Raw genomic sequence first — 18,413 nt, 5'->3', positions numbered from 1 at the left:
GTGCCTGGCATGTGTCCACTGTCCTTGAATTCAGAGGTCAGGAAATACAATCTGTGGGCCACGTTTGGCCCACTGCCTTGTTTTTATAAGTAAAGTTTTATTGGAACACAGCCACACCCATTCATTCATTTACTTACTGTCTATGACTAGGGCTTCCCTGGTGGCTCAGATGATAAAGAGACTACCTGCAGTGCAAGAGACCCAGGCTCAATCTCTGGGTCTCGAAGATCCCCTGGAGAAGGGAGTAGAAACTCATTCCAGTATTCTTGCCTGGAGAATCCCATGGACTGAGGAGCCTGGTGAGCTACATACAGTTCATGAGGTCACAAAGAGCCTGACACAGCTGAGAACTAACACTTTGATGACTGCTTTTACACTATAATGGCAGAGTTTTGTAACCGAGAGACTCTTTGGCCTGCAAAGCGTTAAATATTTTTACTTACTCGCTGGTTCTTTACAGAAAAAATTTGTCAACCCAGCCTTGTCTAAATGGTAGCCATTCTAGGTCTACTAATAGTGTTGCTTCGCGCAGTGGTACGTGCATTACTTACCATTTGATACACTCTACAGAGATGGGCTTCTGTTTAGATTTTGCCCAAATTGCTACATCATCCAAACATATTTCAGTGGAATTAAAGAGGGTTCTGTTTTAATGTTAACCTTCAAGAAAGAAATCATTCAGATTTTCTCCCTCTTAAAGGGAAAAACCAGTGCTCTGTTATTTACAGGCCACTGATAGTTTTGAACATCTTAACACGCGACAGAATTTCCCCTTTGAAGTTTCTGTTTCCAGCATCTAATTACATGGAACTTTCCTGAAGTGAGTTATAAATACGAAGCACCCTGCACTGGACTAATTGGCCCGCGTCTGTTGTGGATCCGGGAAGGGCAGATGCTTATCTGAACCCCCTTTGATCTCAAAATCTTCTAGAAACAGGCCCACTTTAGCCATTTCCACAGTTTCCTGGATTTGGGTATGTCAGAACCACCACCATAGATGTGGGCTACTTCCATGTCTTTTCTTAGCCAAAGCCAGGAAATGGGATGCTGTGGGCTTTTGTCACTAGGAACGCTGTTAACAATCATTGAGACAGAAAAAGCCTTCAGAAGTGATTCCTTTTAGGTTAGATTTGAATTTGGAGGCTCCTTCTCATTTAGCCAGCCTTCTTTATCAATATGTCATCATGAGAACAGGATTGTGGGAGCCCAGGGAAATGCCCTTTTCCTGATTGTTTCACTGGGGTGTGGACGGCAAAGAGACAGTTTTAAAATGTCTCCACTGTGTCCTGCAGAAGCACTCTGTCAAGTGTTTGGGGCTCCCTGGGGTGACTTTGCTACCCTAGTCTGTGCACGTCACCTTGGTATAGTAGAAGCAGGGTCATGTCACGGCCAAGAGCAGACGATCTGGGTTTGAGTTTCAGTTCTGCTTTTGAGTAGTTGTACAGCTTGCACAAATCACTTCATCTCTTTGTGTTTAAATTTTCTTAGCCATGTGAAGTGGTCATAGTAACACCACTTACTGGTTTTTCTCGCGGAGCCAGTGACTTACTGTATATACTTGTGCCTGGTACACAGTCAGCATCCAGCGTCAGCGGGTATCACTGCCCTCCCCCACCCCTAGCAACAAGTTACTGTTGTTACCTGGGTGTGTTTTTTTTTTTTTAATTGAAATTTATTTTTAATTTGTCTGCACTGGGTCCTAGCTGCAGCACTGGGATCTTTGCTCTTCATTGCAGCATGCAGGTTATTTAGTTGCAGGAGGTGAACTCTTGGTTGCGGCATATGGGCCCTAGTTCCCTGACCAGGGATGGAGCCTGGGCCCCCTGCATTGGGAGTCTGGAGTCCTAGCCACTGGGCCAGCGGGCAAGTCCCTGTTGTTACTTGTTGATGTGGGTATGGTGGAGGCCATGAAGCGACAGGAAATGATTGTGGATCTCTGAGTTCTGTCCCATCACCACCTGGCTATTGAAATAGAATGTGTGTTGCTTGACTTAGTTGGGTCATTCAAAACTCAAATTAAGTGATGGATAAAATGGTCACAAAGTTGATTCGGGAGAGCCGGTCCCTTTGAGGTGAGGGCATAGGGGAGTGGACCAGGAACCAAAAAGAGGTTGAAAGGAAGAAAGGGGAACCTTTTATCTGTTAACTTCTTGCTGTATGCTGAGCTCTACCTGGATGTTTTAAACATAGAGTGTCAATTAATCTCAACAGTAGCCCAGGGAGATATGAATTCTGAATCCATGGTACAGATGGGTAAACTGAGTCTCACAGAGCTGTCTCGTTTGTCCTGGCTCATGGCAGTGAAACAGTGATTTGAACCCATTTGTATTAGACTCAGATTCATTCTGCTGGACCAGTATTCATTTCCATCGTCCACTGTCTTCCTAATCATTGTCAAAATCACTTACCTCTGGGTTTCTGCCTAGGTTTCTCCTCTGTGAATTAGGTCATTAACTGAGTGTCTAAAAGAATATACACACCATGTGAGTTATGGCCACCAGAACCGTGTCAGGGGAGAGGCAGAAACTGTTCACTGGTAACACTGGGTCTCTGTCACTGTATAACTGTATAAGCTCAGTGTCCTGTGTATTCTAATTGTTGATGGGACTCTGAGCTCTTGGTGTAGTTTCTCTTTGGAAATGTTAATGTCGGCATGTGCTTCACTCCAACATCAATCCTTAAATCAAAATACCACATTTGGCCATCTGCAGCTGCCAGTAAACTGAAGGGGGTTAGATGTCTTTGAACCTGCGTAAAGTGGCTGTTAACCTTGGAGGGCCACCCTAGGTCCTTGTATTCAGGAGTCTGATTATCAGGTGAGCACTCTCCTGCTCAAGTCGCCCTTGCTCAGACCCTGCAGTAAGACGCCATCATGAGAGCTTCTCAGATTTTCTCAGACCACGCCCATGGTGAAGGCCAAGGGGCATGTATTAAATTCTCTGCCCACTGGCGGAGACTGTTTCAGAGGCAGAAATAAGCTCCACACATCTCTGAGGTACCATTTAGTTTGCTCCATTTATGCTTGAATAGGATCACTTGTCCCCTTCTAAACACCCTACCCTTCACAAAGGAGCAGGTGGCAACAAACTTTCTCAGTAAAAGGATTGAGGGCAAAATTTTTTAGGTTCTGCCTTCCATCCATTGTGTGCTGCAACGACTCAACTGCCCAGTTTTAGCCTGAAAGCAGCCATAGACAACGGCGTGGCTGTGTTCCAGTAAAACTTTATTCAAGAAAGCAGGTACTAGACAGGATTTGGCCTCGGGGCACAGTTTCCCCACTTCTGAATTAGAGCTCCTTCGTGACTTGCTTTGATCAATGTTTTCAGCCGTGTGTAATGGACCTTTTCTCTCAGGTACTGTCCTGGACCCTGGGGATACAGTAAGGAGCCACAGTCTTGGTGTAATAGAGCTTCCAGTTTGCTTTAAAAAAAAAAAGCTGCTGTTAACTAATTACACAGATTGTATAGCTATGACCATTGTTTAATTAGCAACTTGTTGCCTTTATTAGTGACTTTTGAAGTAATGATTCATCTTAAGATTGATGGTGACACGAATATGAAGAAATCTAGGATTTATTGGTTTTTTAAAATACACCAGCTGCTGTGTTTGTTCCTTCATTCTCTTTTCACAGTGATTGAGCATCTGCTCTGTTCTGGGCAGTGTCTTAGTTGCTGGATGTACAGGGTACCCAAAAAAGATGAGATATTTTTCTCTTGTGGAATTATCCAACTCTTGAGAAGAGACCAACAGTAATTAAGTAAACACAGGAAGGAAAGGTAACAGAAAGGTGAGAGGAGGAAGGTGATGGTCAACAAGGGAGAGGGTGGAGAGAAGTTGGGCTGCAGAGCTAGATCCTGGAGGGCCTCATGGCTGTGGCGAGAAGCTTGGATTTTACTGTAAATGAAATGAGAAGCCCCTGGAGGATTCTGAGCTGGGCAGTGTCAGGATTAGATTTAGGTCTACGAGGTTAAGTGAGTTCTTCAGTCTTCAGAGAGATTTCTTCACCTGATCATGTTTGTATCCACTGCAGGCAGGGTGCCCAGAGACATGGACTCAGGTAGTAGAAAAGGATACCCAGACTCCCTCGCACTTCTCTGTGTGATCTTAGGTCAGCCGCTTTCCCTCTCCGGACCTCATTTTCTTTATTTGTACATGGAATAGAACTAGCATCCTTTGAAACTCTTCAGAACCCCGCAGTTCTCTGTGGTTCTGGGGTGACTCCTCAGGGGTCCCCTTGTTGTAACCTCAGTGTAGTACTTGTTCCTTAAAATCATCTGTCATGAAGCCTTGCTGAAGCTACACCTTGAAAATGGTCCAGCTCCACTTGGTTGCCCCATCTTTGCCATTTTATCCTCATTTTTTTTCCATCTTCTTTATAGATGAAAGATGACATGTCTGATAGTCACCATCCAGTCAGATGGAGCAAGCTTCATTTCTTATATTTAGATCATGAAATGAGTTCCTTGAGTCCCTCTTCCACCATCATAATTACAATGTAATGCTCTCTAACCTCCGTGGGGGCTGCTAGGTGCCCAGCTCCTGAAGTCCTGGAGTTGCGGCCCTCCGGCTCTTTCTCCCCATTATGAGTTCCCGTTTTTTGTTTTTGTTCGGCAGGCCCTTCTGTCACCAGCTTGTCTGACCCATCGCCCCTCCCAGATCACACAGTCCACACGTGCCTAGTCCAGGCTTCACCCAGAGCTGCTGACTTCAGTTGAGTGTTTTGGCCTCGTCACAATTTTTAGCCAAATTCCAGGTTATCCTTAACCATCAGCTGATTTTCTTTTTTTTTTTTTCTCCCTTCCTTGAGTTGTCAGATTTGGGCTCTTGAACTTTTCTTCCAGTTTTCCTTTTCCTCTGCTTCACTTCACCACACACCAGGCAGAACCAGTTTGCAGCGGCCTTTCTCTCTGCCCGGAATGTCCTCCCCAGGTAGCCACGTGGCTCGTTTCCATCTCCAGGTTTTTCAGTCAGAGGCTTCCATCTCAAGGGGTCTGTGCTTAAAACCCCATTTTCAGGACAATAGTCAGAGAGAGTCACCTGATTGAGAAATGGGTCATTCAAATATAACTAAGTTGTTGGCAGCTGAATTTGGTCTCAAACCCAGCCATGAGTAGAGCAGTGAAAAAAATGTTCCAGGCAGAGTGGAGAGGCAGTGCAAGGGCCCTGGGGTGGTATGATCATGGAGTAGCCAGAGGTCCATGTGGCTCAGCCTAAGGCTCAGAAAGTAGCAGAGGATGAGACTGCAGAAGGCAGAGGAGCCCACTGACACAGTCCTCATAAAACCTGACTTCTCAAGTGTGATCAGCGTTATTAAATATGCAGACTCTCAGTCCCCATTCCCAAGCCTACTGGCTCAGAATCTACGGTATAACGGGCATCCCAAGTGATTTGCATACACATTGGTTTTGAGCAGCACTATCGTAAATCTTCTCCCATTTAGCATCACCTAATCCCCAGTTTTTGCCCAATGTCATTCTCTCCCTGCCTTTCCCTGTATGAAGCAGAAGGCCAGTCCTACCCCAGTGATTTTAAGCTTTTAGGGAAAAATTAATAGCTTTTCCTTATAAAAAGTTTTGGAAAACACTGAAGAAACTAGTTCTTGGGCTAAATATCAAAGTTTGGGCTTTCTGTTCTTAGTTTATTTTATATACGTCCCTAAAATTGGTTGAGCTCTTGTTTTGAGGATTTTCTTCCCTTTGCCACCATCACATTCTGTCCATACTCTTTTCAATGCAATACTCTGTTAATTGGGGTGTGTGCATATGTTTTCAGTATAATTCCATAGGTCTTGATTAGTGCATAGGTCTCCTCTCTGTGCTGATTGTTCATCATATTTTATAAAGGCTTTCTTTTTTCCTATATAACCAAAGCATTGAAAATATTAGGTTATTAACACACTGAAAAAAGCAATCAATCAGATGATTATCATCTAATGTTTTAATGATCACATTTTTAATCCAATTATGCATGTTTGAATCTTTCAAATTTTCTTTAATTAAAGATTGCCTCCTGGCACTGCTATCAGAAATAAGAAATTGAACAGAATTGAGCCAGATATAATTTAATGTTGAAAGGAAACTGCAAGGATAACTGGGCCTCTCTGCATTTAATGGTTGACCATGACTTTAAAGCCCTCATACAAAATTTTCTAATTGATAAGAAAAATTTAATCATCTCCGGATATACTCCGTTTGCATTCAAATAAGGTATTTCTTTTTCTAAATAAACCTCCCCTAACTGATTATTCATATTGTCGTTCAAAATGCTTAAAAATGGAAGACAGAGTTGGGTGAAATGTAGACTACTTAATACAGTGTGTATTTAATAAAAAAGTCATACATTATTCATTTTTGCAATTTGAATAACTTTGAATTTAGCATCCCTGTTCCTCATCTTTTTCTTTGATGAACAATTAATTATTAAAATATAATATTGTCTGCATACAGCACTGGGATCCTTGAAAGTGGAATATGAGATTCATTCCTTTTCAATTCTTTTATCTAGTAATGCACAGTACCTGCTTATTATGGTATAATGGAATGAATGGTAGGATAAGCAGAGTGTTTCAAATATTTTTCTCAACTAGTTAAGTGTCTGGGACAGCAATGTTTCAAATTCAAATTATTAATTAGGATAAAAGTTGGAGGCAGAGTGTCCTGATCTGGATGGCTTTAGAGTCAAACTGCCCTTTATAATAGGATTCATTTTAACAAGTACTTATCTGTGCTTATTCTGTGCATTCCTAAGCCCTTAACTAATATTGATTCTGATGGCTCAGACGGTAAAGCATCTGTCTATAATGCTGGAGACCTGGGTTTGATCCTTGGGTCGGGAAGATCCCCTGGAGAAGGAAATGGCAACCCACTCCAGTACTATTGCCTGGAAAATCCCATGGACAGAAGAGCCTGGTAGGCTACAGTCCATGGGGTCACAAAGAGTCCACCGAGCAACTCCACTTTAACTAATGTTGATTCATGTAATACTCTCCTGATAAGATAAGCCTTCAGATGAGTCACTATTATAAACCCATTTTACAGATGAGGAAACAATTGCAGAAAGATTAATTTGTCTTAGGTCAGGCTTTTAGGTAGACTAATTAGGTTTCACTTCCAGAGACCTACCTCTAGCAGTCCCTCCATTTATAAGATGTACATTTATTATGATTTTCTTAGTGAGGGAGTGTAAACTTTTAGATGAAAAGTGCATTCTTCTTTATTTCCAATGGCTGTACTCAGGAATTCTTGATCTTGGGTCCAGCCAGTTAAGTGCCTTGTGGCTTGTGAGGGCTTTCTGGGCAGTGCCAGAAATACTGGGTACCATTTCTAAAGTTGTTTCTAACAGTTAAACATTATGAGTGCCCCCATCTTGCCAGTGGAGCATTCCTATGGGACTGAGCAGTAAACGAAATTTTCAGAAATAGCAGTAGTAATTAATGTTTGAGTTGAACTTAGAAAACTCAAGGGAAAAAGAAAACAACTTGAGAGTTAATCCTGTAATGTATGTTCATAAAAGAAATTCTCGTTAACGATGGAGGCCCCTGAAATGTAGTGTGGCCCACCCCCACTTCTTGCTGTGGCTCTAGGATGACCTTCTAACACTACCCCCTCCGCCCTCCCATGCTTGGCGTGAACTCGGGAGTGGGCACAGTGTGGCCCAAGGACCAAATCCGTGTCACTGTTTTCGTGTGGCTCCTGAGCTAAGAATGGTTCTCATTTGTGAACCCTAAGTAAGCAAAATCTTATTCCTGCCTTCTCCCCAGTCCTAAAGAATTCTATTCTTCCCATTAGTAGATGTATATTTTTTAAACCACCCTCAGTTGTCATTAGCATTTTGAACATTGTTAATAAAGTCGTGGAAGTGTGTTTGTTATATAGCTACCTATGTAACATCTTTGGTTTTGCCTCTTGGCTTGCAATACCTAAAATATTACTCTCTGGCACTTTCTAGGAAACATTTGCAAGTCCCTGGCTTAAAACACAAACTAATCTCGGCTGCAAGCCACTGTGCTAATAAGAACATCATGTTTATTAGTCTGATTAATTGTCATTCCTGAGGGGTAAATAGCCTCAGTTTTTCCAGTTTACAGATAAGGGAAGTAACTCAGGTTAAGGGCCTTTCCTGAGGTCACACAGCTATTGAATATCAGTTGATTCTGAAGCTCATGCTAGAGCTTTGGCAAAGAAAATTGTAACCTACAGTGCTCAGTCTGATGGAGACTATATCAGACACACTATGCCTCTAAGGCACTAGTAATTCTGTTTAAAAAAAAAAAAGAAAGAAAACACATGCAGAAACATTCAAGGAAGTACATGGCTAAGTATAGGCTTAGTAGTTTAGAGGAATAATAATAGTAATAATACAAGTAGTAAGAATTAGAGTGAGAATCGTATGTTGTTTATGAGATGTTTAGTCTGTTCCCAGCTCTTTCTGAACTCCATTCGCATACAGATTTATTTAATCTTCACAACAGCCTGGGAAGGTTTAGTAACTAAGATCACACAGTTCACAGGTGGAAGAGTTGGGATCTGAACCCAGTAGAATGTCAATCTGCTCGTTTCACCAGTTTCTGTAGGAATGGAGAAATGAAGGTGCTGATGAAGTTTTCGGCGTTTGGTGATATTTCCTGCTCACAGACTTAACTGTTTCTGATTCTCAGTGGTATCTTTGAAGAAAGAATCCAGTCCCAGCCTCTGTGTTCTCCTTAAGTTTTTGACCTTGGGTTCATTTTTCCTCTTTGGTCTCCTGTTTTCCCAACTGTAAAATTAAAGACTTGGACTAAATGGGTGGTTTGCAAAGTGTCCCTGGGGTTTCCAGCTCAGCTTCCACCTTGGTGGTTGCACTCTGGCTGTTTGACTTGCCTGGCTCCTGTGTAAGATGGAGTTTGAAGAAATGGTTCTTGGGCTCCCGAAGCCAGTGACCCAGGGAGGTAGGGTAACATTAAGTACTGAAGCCCCTCCCTTTTTTTCCCCATCACTAGGTCTACCTGCCCCACCACTCATCTTACTGCACCTTTTTTTTTTTTTTAATCAGTTTTTAGGTGCTTTGCAATGTTGTGTTAGTTTTTGTTGTATAGCAAAGTAAATCGTCTATGCGTATGCCTATATCCCCTTTTTTTTGGATTTCTTCCCCATTTCGGTCACCACAGAGCACTGAGTTCCCTGAGCTATAGGGTAGGTTCTCTTCTAATGAATTAAACTGGAAACTGTGTCTGAAGCCCTTCGGCTGATTTAGGACAGAGAAACAGTGCTGTATTTGTAGGTGTGGTCCTGCCTACAGTTCCCATCAGTCCTTGCCGAATTCAAGAGCCTGTACAGGAATGTATATGAGAGTCCTGATTCCCTTGAAACCGTATTCCCTTTTGAAATTCACCCACCTCTGACTGGCGGGGCAATCAGACTTTCTGACTCTCTATATTCTTTAAAGCCACAGCCTCTTCCCAGAGCGGGTGCTTTCGATGGGGGCTTTGCTGCCCCGGGCTTACAGGGATTGTCCTGTCACTACCTGTCTGCATCCAGCGTGCTTAACTGCAACCCTAATGTTAGGTCAGGCCCCCGGGGAAAACTTGGAAGATTTTCCTGTCCTTCAGTCCAGAGCCCTTGATCCTCAGGCAGGTTGGTGTGCTGCAGTGTGATGCCAGGTTTACCTACAACACTGGAGGAATGAAGGTGGCAGTTTTTGATGCCAGACCCTGTGCACCCTGTACTGCATGGGGCTTTGTGTTGACTATTTGCACAGCCCAGGAAGGCCAGAAGCAGCAAGCAGAGGCCAAAAGGGTTCTTCTTCCCAGCCAAGCCAGTCCCTGCCAAGCACACTAACAGAATTTCCCCTATCATTAGGTGGCTGGTAACCAGGTTAAATTAAAGCCTAGACTTGCCAGCGGGTAGAGGGGTGACTCTGTTATTTCCGGCCTTTTATCCCACAGAAATTGCTTTTGTCGTTTTGATTATAGCACCCTATGATGCATTTCTTAGTTAACATTTAATTTTCCCCTTTAAAAAATGAACTAAAAACCTTTGCAGAATCAGCCAAAGTTTCTGAGCCTCATGAATAACTGCTGGTGCTTTACTCTTCACTAGTGACCCAGGGCTTATTGATTTAACCTCTCTGTGCCTTAAGTTCGACATCTGGAAAATTGGAATATTAAAAGTACATACTCTAAAGGTTTATAAAGGGAAAGGGTGTGGTGATGGCCTAAGACAAATGAAAGCCTGAATTCCAAACTCTGCTACATGGTTGTACATGACAGCACTGGAGATGGTAATAGTAATCCCGTGATGTCATGCTTCCTGGGACTGTCTTTAAGTATTAAATAAATCAATCTTTGCAAAACTCTTAGAACAGGGCCTGGCACATACAGTAAGTGCTGTTTAAATGTCTGTGGTGTGGTGTGCTAAGTCTCTTCAGTCGTGTCCAACTCTGTGCAACCCTGTGGACCCACCAGGCTCCTTTGTCCATGTGATTCTTCAGACAAGAATACTGAAGTGGGTTGCCGTGCTGTCCTCCAGAGAATCTTCCTAATCCAGGAATCAAACTCTCCATCTCTTACATCTCCTGTATTGAAAGGCAGGTTCTTTAATAGCGCCACCTTGGAAGCCAGTTTAAATGTCTGCAACATGTAAATACTCAGAAGAGTGCTTGGTATATAGTAAAAGTGAAATAAATACTAGGTTTTGTTCAATAAATCTCTACCAAAAGGAAATTTTCATTTTCATTATTCTAATATAGTTGATCTCTGTTGGTTTTTTGCCTTAACCCTCAGTTATATAGACCTCTTGAGTCTAAGGATAACACATTTGCCCAAATACCTGTACTGGTTGTTCTAAAGGAAAAGGTGGGAGGAGGTGTGAGGCTGGAAAGAATATTCCTGTAAGTCACGGGTGTGTCCATGCAGTTACCTAGAGCCTTGCAGTTCCCAGTGTCCAGGGGTGCTTGTGGAGGAGGCCATCAAGGAGCTAAGGCAACCTATTAGCAGGATGGGCTTCCCAGCTGGCTCAGTGGTAAAGATCCGCCTGCCAGTGCAGGAGACATAGGTGATGAGGGTTTGATCCCTGGGGCGGGAAGGTCACCTGGAGAAGAAATGGCAACCCAGTCCAGTATTCTTGCCTGGAAAATCCCATGGACAGAGGATCCTGGCGGGCCACAGTCCATAGGGTCACGAAAGAGTCAGACATGACTTAGTGACTAGACCACAGAAACCTTATTACAGCCCTAAAAGGAATTTCAGACTAGGCATTTGAAAGCCAGGTGGAGATCACAACCTTCTCTGACTTATGAGAGAAGCTAGATGATCTACTGTCTAATGGGGAGAGTTATAATATAGTCCCCTAATCTCTTGTACTGTTCCTTCCTGCCTCAGGACCTTTGCACATGCTGTTCACGCAGCTTAAAATGCTCTTCTTTTCCTGTTCAGTATTCACCTAGTTAACTTTAGCTTCTTTAGCTGAATCAGAATTGTGCAAGCTCTGGTGTCAAGGTGCCTGGGCTCATATCCCAGCTCTGCAACACAGGAACTGAGCTCTTCTCTCACTTGTTTTCCTCATAGAGTTATTGTACAATATCAATGTTGGGTCTCAACTTAAATGGCATTTCTACTACCTAAGAGAACACCCCTCCACTTGTATAAAAAGAATAAGCCTATTTTCTGGGCCATCATTTTATAAATTCAGGGCCATGCCTTGGTTTGATTTCCCTTTGATGTGAGTAAGCCTTGGATGAAGCCATAATGAAACTGTTAACCAACTTTGGAATTGCAGTTTATTGTTGCCGTTGTTTCATTTTCCTGCTTCATCTCATGGGTGTCCCAGAGTTTGTTCACCTGGTTATTAGTTCATAAGTATTGGATGGAAAAGGGGTCTATGATGCAACAAGGGTGGGTATAACTGAATCACTTTGCTGTACCCCTGAAACTAACACAACATTGTAAGTTAACTGTATTTCAATAAATAATTTTTAAAAATTAAAACAGACATTAAAAATGGACTTAGCTCAACTCTGCTATATTTAAAATGGGTAACCAACAAGGACCTACTGTATAGCACAGGGAACTCTGCTCAGTGTTATGTGGCAACCTGGATGGGAGGGGTGTTTGGGGGAGAAAGGATACATGTATATGTATGGCTGAGCCCCTTTGCTGTCCACCTGAAACTGTCACAACACGGTTAATCAGCTGCACCCCCAATATAGAATAAAAAGTTAAATAGAAAGACTTAGTTAAAAAATATATAAAACATCTCATTAATAGTTTTAACTGTGATTAAATATTGAAATAATATTTAAAATACAGTGGATTAATTAAAATTTATGAAAGCTTAAAAAAAGTTGGAAAGGAACGAGGTAAACAAAACCATGTCTGTTTCTTTTCTGCAGGACTCAGTGACTCGACTGTGCTAATGTTTTGTCTGTTTCCTGGGGACAGAGAGAGGGCTTGCAGTGTTGCCCGGTGCTGTTCACCGTGGAACCTGTTTTTCATGAAATACAGCGCTGTGCGAAGTCTCAGAACACACCCTGGGAAATGCTGCTTTGTTTTCCATGGCTCTCCCACCACCAAATGCTCATGCTTCTCAGGATGTAAACAAACACAAGACTTGCGACGTGGCGCCCGATGCCGGGGCTTTGACTGTGTGTCTGCCGCGTAGCAGGACTTAACTGTGCTTTTCTTTTCCCTCTCCTCCCAAACAGAGAAAGAGACCTTTCTGGATCCTTTCATCCTCCGGGACCTCCTGCCTGCATCCCTGGGCAGCTATTACAGGTACACAGGTTCTCTGACGACCCCACCGTGCAGCGAAATTGTGGAGTGGATAGTGTTCCGGAGGCCCGTCCCCATCTCTTACCATCAGGTAGCTACTTAGCCCCCAGAGGGCTTCCATACTTAACTTGTTTTGTGTTGACTTAACCTGATGACATTGCTAGAGTATAACCAGGATAACAATTTTGTTTTTTGGTATCCTTTGCTTCTCACTGATTCTTTACATATTTTTGCACCCGGGAATTGTAAAATATAAGACATGGCTTGCTCAGCCACAAATGAACCTAGTTGAAGAGAATAGCAGGCATGAAAGCGGATATCTTGTAAGTATTCAGTCTTGAGCAGATAAAAGCCACCCTCTGTGATGATGAGACCTTATGCCAGGAACTGTTGAGCTCTTTATATGCGTTAACTCATTTAGTCTTCATGAGCAGTCTTATGAGGTAGGTGCTGTTCGTACCTTCATTTTACAGAAGAGACACAACAGAAGTGAAGTGATCTGCCAAGGTCACACAGCCAGCTGTGAGGCCAGGATGTCTGACCCCAAGGTCATGCTCTGAGCTACTAAACCTCCTCAAAGTTCAGAAAAGAGAAATTGGTATACATGAAGAAATGAAAGAAAAAAATGCCACCAATGGAGCTCTTTCTATGTGATAGGCATTTTACATGTAATCAATTTAGTTGCAAAACAACATTGAGAGTTCGGTGTATTGCACACAGGTGGTACAGGTAAGGACAACATCATGGTGTGGAGAAGTTGAATAACATGACCAAGGATTCATGGTCAATGAAGATAGAAGCCAGAAAACCAAGCCTGAGTTTGTCTAATTGCAAACCCATGTTGCCAACCCCTACATTGAACTGTGTCTCTCTGAGTGTGACCTGGCAGATGTCATAGTATGCTGGGCTTAGGCTGAGCTCTTAACTGTGGGTAGGAATTTGGTAAAATGGGGATGAGGTTAGGGGGGAATATCAGAGAAAGAGGATCCACCAGGGGGTGAGAGGTCTTGACATCACCTCACCCCATGAGGATTAATAGATGGAATGGGGAAAGAAGGGAAATATGATTTTTGATGAAAAATGCAACGTGTATTGCAGTAAAAGAACAGTAGACTTCTCCTCCATAATTTCATAAAATAGGACCAAGAAGAATTGGTAGGATTTGTAAGATCGTGTATGGATTTGAGCTGTTGACTCAGGACTGTTTGAAAAATGGAACATTCTTATCAGAGACATCCATACAGATGCATCCTTAAAGTTGGTCAGCTAGGGATGAAGCTAATGTCGAGGAAGGGGGAAGTTTTCAAATTACATGATAAATTAATATAACAGAAGAAGACACAGGCAACAAGATTAAGAACCTGGCTGGCATGGGAAATAGTCCAAAGATTTTTATAACAAGGGCAGAGAGTACAGTAAAGGGAATGGGAGAAATAGAATTGGATGGTATCCTGGTCAGGGCTGTTTGGGGTATCAGAAACAGAAACGCACTTAAGATAGCTTCAGTAGAGGGAATATTTGAAGGAAACCAGAGTAGGGACATCCTGAGATGAAGACATCATGACCAGGACTGTTACTAGCAAGTGAGGCACGAGTTGTACTCTCTGTCTTTTAGGGGCCAGCTCTTACATCTTAAGAGTTTCTGCCACAGCTTTGTGATTCTATCCTTTTGCAAAACTCTGGTGCTGTCTCTCTGTCCCAGTTTGAGTATGGTTTTCTTTGGAGGGGATTGGAGCCCAGTATGGTTTGTTGTTCATTTGTTAAGTTGTGTCCAACTCTTTGCAACCCCATGAACAGCAACACCCCAGGCTTCTCTGTCCTTCACAATCTTCTGGAGTTTGCTCAAACTCATGTCCATTGAGTTGATGATGTCATCCAACCATCTTATCCTGTGTCGCCCCCTCCTCCTCCTCCTCCCCTCAATCTTTGTCAGCATTAGCGTCTTTTCTGAATTGACTGTTCACATCATCTGCCGAAGTACTGGAGCTTCAGCTTCAGCATCAGCCCTTTCAATGAACATTCAGGGTTGATTTCCTTTAGGAGTGACTGGTTTGTTTTCCCACTGTCCAGGCAACTCTGAGGAGTCTTCTCCAGCACCACCCGGCTGCCAGCTGTTAGTGGTCTGGGTCTTGGGTCAAGTATTCAGGAAGATAGATCTGAGTAGAAGTTAGCCAACAGCAAGTCGGATGGCCTTGGTCTTGTGTCCATTTCTTCATAAATCAGCAGAGGTGCTGGTTGTGTCCTGAGACATCAGTGTTTGTTGCCATTCTGGGCGGGGAGGGAGGTGGGAAGGGAGCAGATTATCTAGAAGGACCTATGTGACGGAGAGAGATCCCACTAGAAAACGTAGGTGCTGTGGGACCAGGGAAACAGGTTAATTTGGCCTTACTACGGTTGGCAGGCATTTTACTTTCAGATTTTTCTTTTTTCCTTTTAATTCCATTGTGATGAAAAAAGAAGGACTAGCAATTTGGTTGCTGAACAGGATCTGCTGGCTTTAAGGAGATAATGAAATATAAAACATTTTCTTCCTTATGGTGAGGCCAGCATTGTTTTATTAAAATGTAAGAAAACTGCAGTCCAAATATTTATATCCTCAAGGTTCGGGGCGGGGGACAGAGCTTTGAAAAGGGACCCTTTTTGTCAATTAAGATAAATGCTTTTGTCTTCAAAGATAAAAAGTCTTGAGATAATGAGGTTAGAAAATTCAAGTTTGGCTTTTTTTGTTTTGTTTTTTTTTTGGAGGGTGCCATGTGAGGGGGAGGCATAGAGAGGTAATTGTTTGGCTGAGGTGAAATAGACCTTTAACACATAACTGGGTTTTACTGCAGTTTGGTGAATCTTAAATAAAATACAGAGTTTTAGGCTTGGATGTCTTGTCAAGTATTTGTCAATGAGAAGCATTTTGACATTTGGTAACTGGGTATCTTAAAAAGTGCTTTGTTAACATCTTTTTATGCTTCTACTCTGCTACTCATACTCTCAAAGAGAAATAATGGAAGAGTTTTGTTTTGTTTTGTTTTTCCCTGCAATTTTCAGTCTATGACCTCTCTGTAGGTACTATTGTTTCAAGAGAATGGTGAAGAAATAAATTAGTCATACTGGCTCCCCAGTTTCTTGCTTCTGAGCCGTCTTTAGATAATGCTCCACTTGCATCAAGCTCGGCTTCATATATCCCTTCCTGTTTCCCAAGGGAGGAAGCAACTCATTTTCATGTGGCCACACGGGTTCCTTGCTGCTGAGCTGAGCGGAGGTCACCACTGTGTCAGTCCTCAGACAGGAAAGTGTTAGCCATCCAAGTATTATCGTTTCAGCCCTTCCCACCTTGGGCCTGCCAACATTCTTTCTGTAGTTAGCACAGAATGTTCATTTCAGAAAGGCAAATGGCCAATTCAGAGAAGACAAGTAGACAGAATTCCATGTCTGCTTCTGTCAGGGGGAAAAAAAAAGCTTTCCTAGTCATTCATCCTTCCTTTTCTCCAAAGGCTCTTCTCTTCTACAGGGTGGGGACCTGTCAGCAGTGAAAAGGAGAGCAGGTTCACCCTAAAATAGAGTGCTGAGCACTTACTGTTGACTTGTATGATGTGGATGTCTTTCTGAGTAAATATGAGCCTCTTTTGTGGGTTTCCTTGGACATTCAAACCAACCCTGCAGCCAGTGAGCTCTGACACGGGCTTCTGTGATAATCTAGATTTGAATGTGGTGTAGGTAATAGAATCACATTGGTTGGCTTGGTTGATCAGCAGTCAGCATGGCTTGTGTGGCTCCCCTCAGGTCGACTGTAAATATCAGGCAAAAATCCAGCCATGATTTTGTCACCCAAACAAAACGGCATCACCCTCAGTCCTGGCATAGAAGGCCAAAGGAATAGGGACTAGCACATTGAGATAGGTCCCTGCCTTGTATTCATGATCAGTCAGGGAACATGATAATTTTTAGTCTACTATCTAGGATGTGTTTTATTCTCTAGCAGTGGCTGTCAGATGGTGATACTTTGGCCATCGGAGACTATCCCAACCTTCACTTTCCAAGACTGTTGGCTTCTATAGTTTGAAATATGACACTGCATATAATCTCTCCTAGCATCAGTTTAGTTGAAGTGCTTCTTGGAGGTTCTATCAAAAAGACTAGTTTATTTGTTTTATTTGCTTGACTTCTAAAAAATTGAAGTTAGTTGATTTTTTATTGGAGTTCATAGTTCGTTTACAATATTGTGCTAGTTTCAGATGTACAGCAAAGTGCCTCAATTATATATATATATATATATATATATATATATATTTCAGATTATTTTCCATTATGGGTTATTACAGGAGGTCCAGTATTGTTCTCTATGTTACACAGTAAATCCTATTACGTGCCTGATTTATGTACAGTGGTTTGTTAATCCTATACTCTAATTTATCCTTCTACATCACTTTTCTCTTTGGTAACCATAAGTTTGTCATCTATGTCTATAAGTCTATTTCTGCTTTGTATATATATTCATTTGTATTTTTTTATATTCCACATATAAGTCATATCATATAATGTTTGTCTTTTTCTCTTTGACTTACTTCATTTAGTATGATATTCTCTAGGTCCATCTATGTTGTTGCAAATGGTAGTATTTCATTCTTTTATATGGCTGAGTAATACTCCATTGTGTGTATGTGAAGGGGAGCACAACTGATCATCTATTAATGGGCATTTGGGCTGCTTCCATGACTTGGCTCTTGTAAATAGTGTTACTATGAACATTGGGGTGCGTGTGTCTTTTCAAATTAGTTTTTGTCTTTTCCAGATATATTCCCAAGAGTGGGAATGCTAGATCATATAGTAGCTCTGTTTTTAGTATTTTGAGGAACCTCCATGCTATTTTCCATAGTGTCTGTACCAATTTACACTCCCACCAATAGTGTAAGAAGGGTCCCTTTTCTCCACACTCTCTTCAGCATTTATTATTTGTAGACATTTTGATAATAGCTATTCTTAACCGGTGTGAGCTGATACTTCATTGTAGTTTAAATTTGCATGTGTATAATAAGTAACAATATTGAGCATCTTTCATGTCTTCATTGGAGGAATGTCTATTTAGGACTTCTACTCATTTTTTGATTGGGTCATTTTTTTTTGATGTTGAGTTGTATGTTTTGGAAATTAACCCTTTGTCAGGCACATTGTTTCCAAATATTTTCTCCCATTTCATAGGTTGTGTTTTTGCTTTATTGATGGTTTCCTTTGCTATGCAAAAGCTTTTAAGTTTAATTAGGTTCCATTTGTTTACTTTTGTTTTTATTTCTTTTGCTTTGGGAAAGTGACCTAAGAAAACATTGCTACAATTAATGTCCAAAAATGTTTTGCCTATTTTCTCTTCCAGGAATTTTATGGTGTTATGTCTTATATTTAAGTCTTTAAGCCATTTTGAGTTGATTTTTGTGTATTGTGTGAGGGTGTGTCCTAACTTCACTGATTTACATGCAGCTGTCCAGCTTTCCCAACACTAGTTCCTGAAGAGATTTTCTTTTCCCCTTTATTTATTTCTGCTTCCTTTGTTGTAGATTAACTGACCATTGGCATATGGGTTTATTTCTGGGCTCTCTCATCTGTTCTGTTGATCCATACATCTGTTTTTATGCCAATAGCATGCTGTTTTGATTATTGTAGCTTTGTAATATTGTCTTAAGTC

General features: G+C 41.9%; 1 protein-coding gene across 5 annotated transcripts in view; it reads left to right on the top strand.

Annotated features, from left to right (window-relative positions):
• The window catches only part of PTPRG (protein tyrosine phosphatase receptor type G), a 770,267-nt gene that overhangs the window by 606,930 nt on the left and 144,924 nt on the right, over positions 1–18,413 (top strand). For all 5 annotated transcript variants that reach the window (XM_055557457.1, XM_055557454.1, XM_055557459.1 and 2 more), the window contains one exon: positions 12,679–12,836. In XM_055557457.1, the coding sequence (XP_055413432.1) occupies positions 12,679–12,836 (158 nt within the window). The remainder of the gene's footprint in view (positions 1–12,678; positions 12,837–18,413) is intronic.

This window comes from Bubalus kerabau, chromosome 20 (genome assembly GCF_029407905.1).
Source record: "Bubalus kerabau isolate K-KA32 ecotype Philippines breed swamp buffalo chromosome 20, PCC_UOA_SB_1v2, whole genome shotgun sequence".
NCBI classification, from domain to species: domain Eukaryota; kingdom Metazoa; phylum Chordata; class Mammalia; order Artiodactyla; family Bovidae; genus Bubalus; species Bubalus kerabau.
The sequence above is the reverse complement of the archived record's forward strand: the minus strand, read 5'-3'. Positions and strand labels throughout refer to the sequence as shown.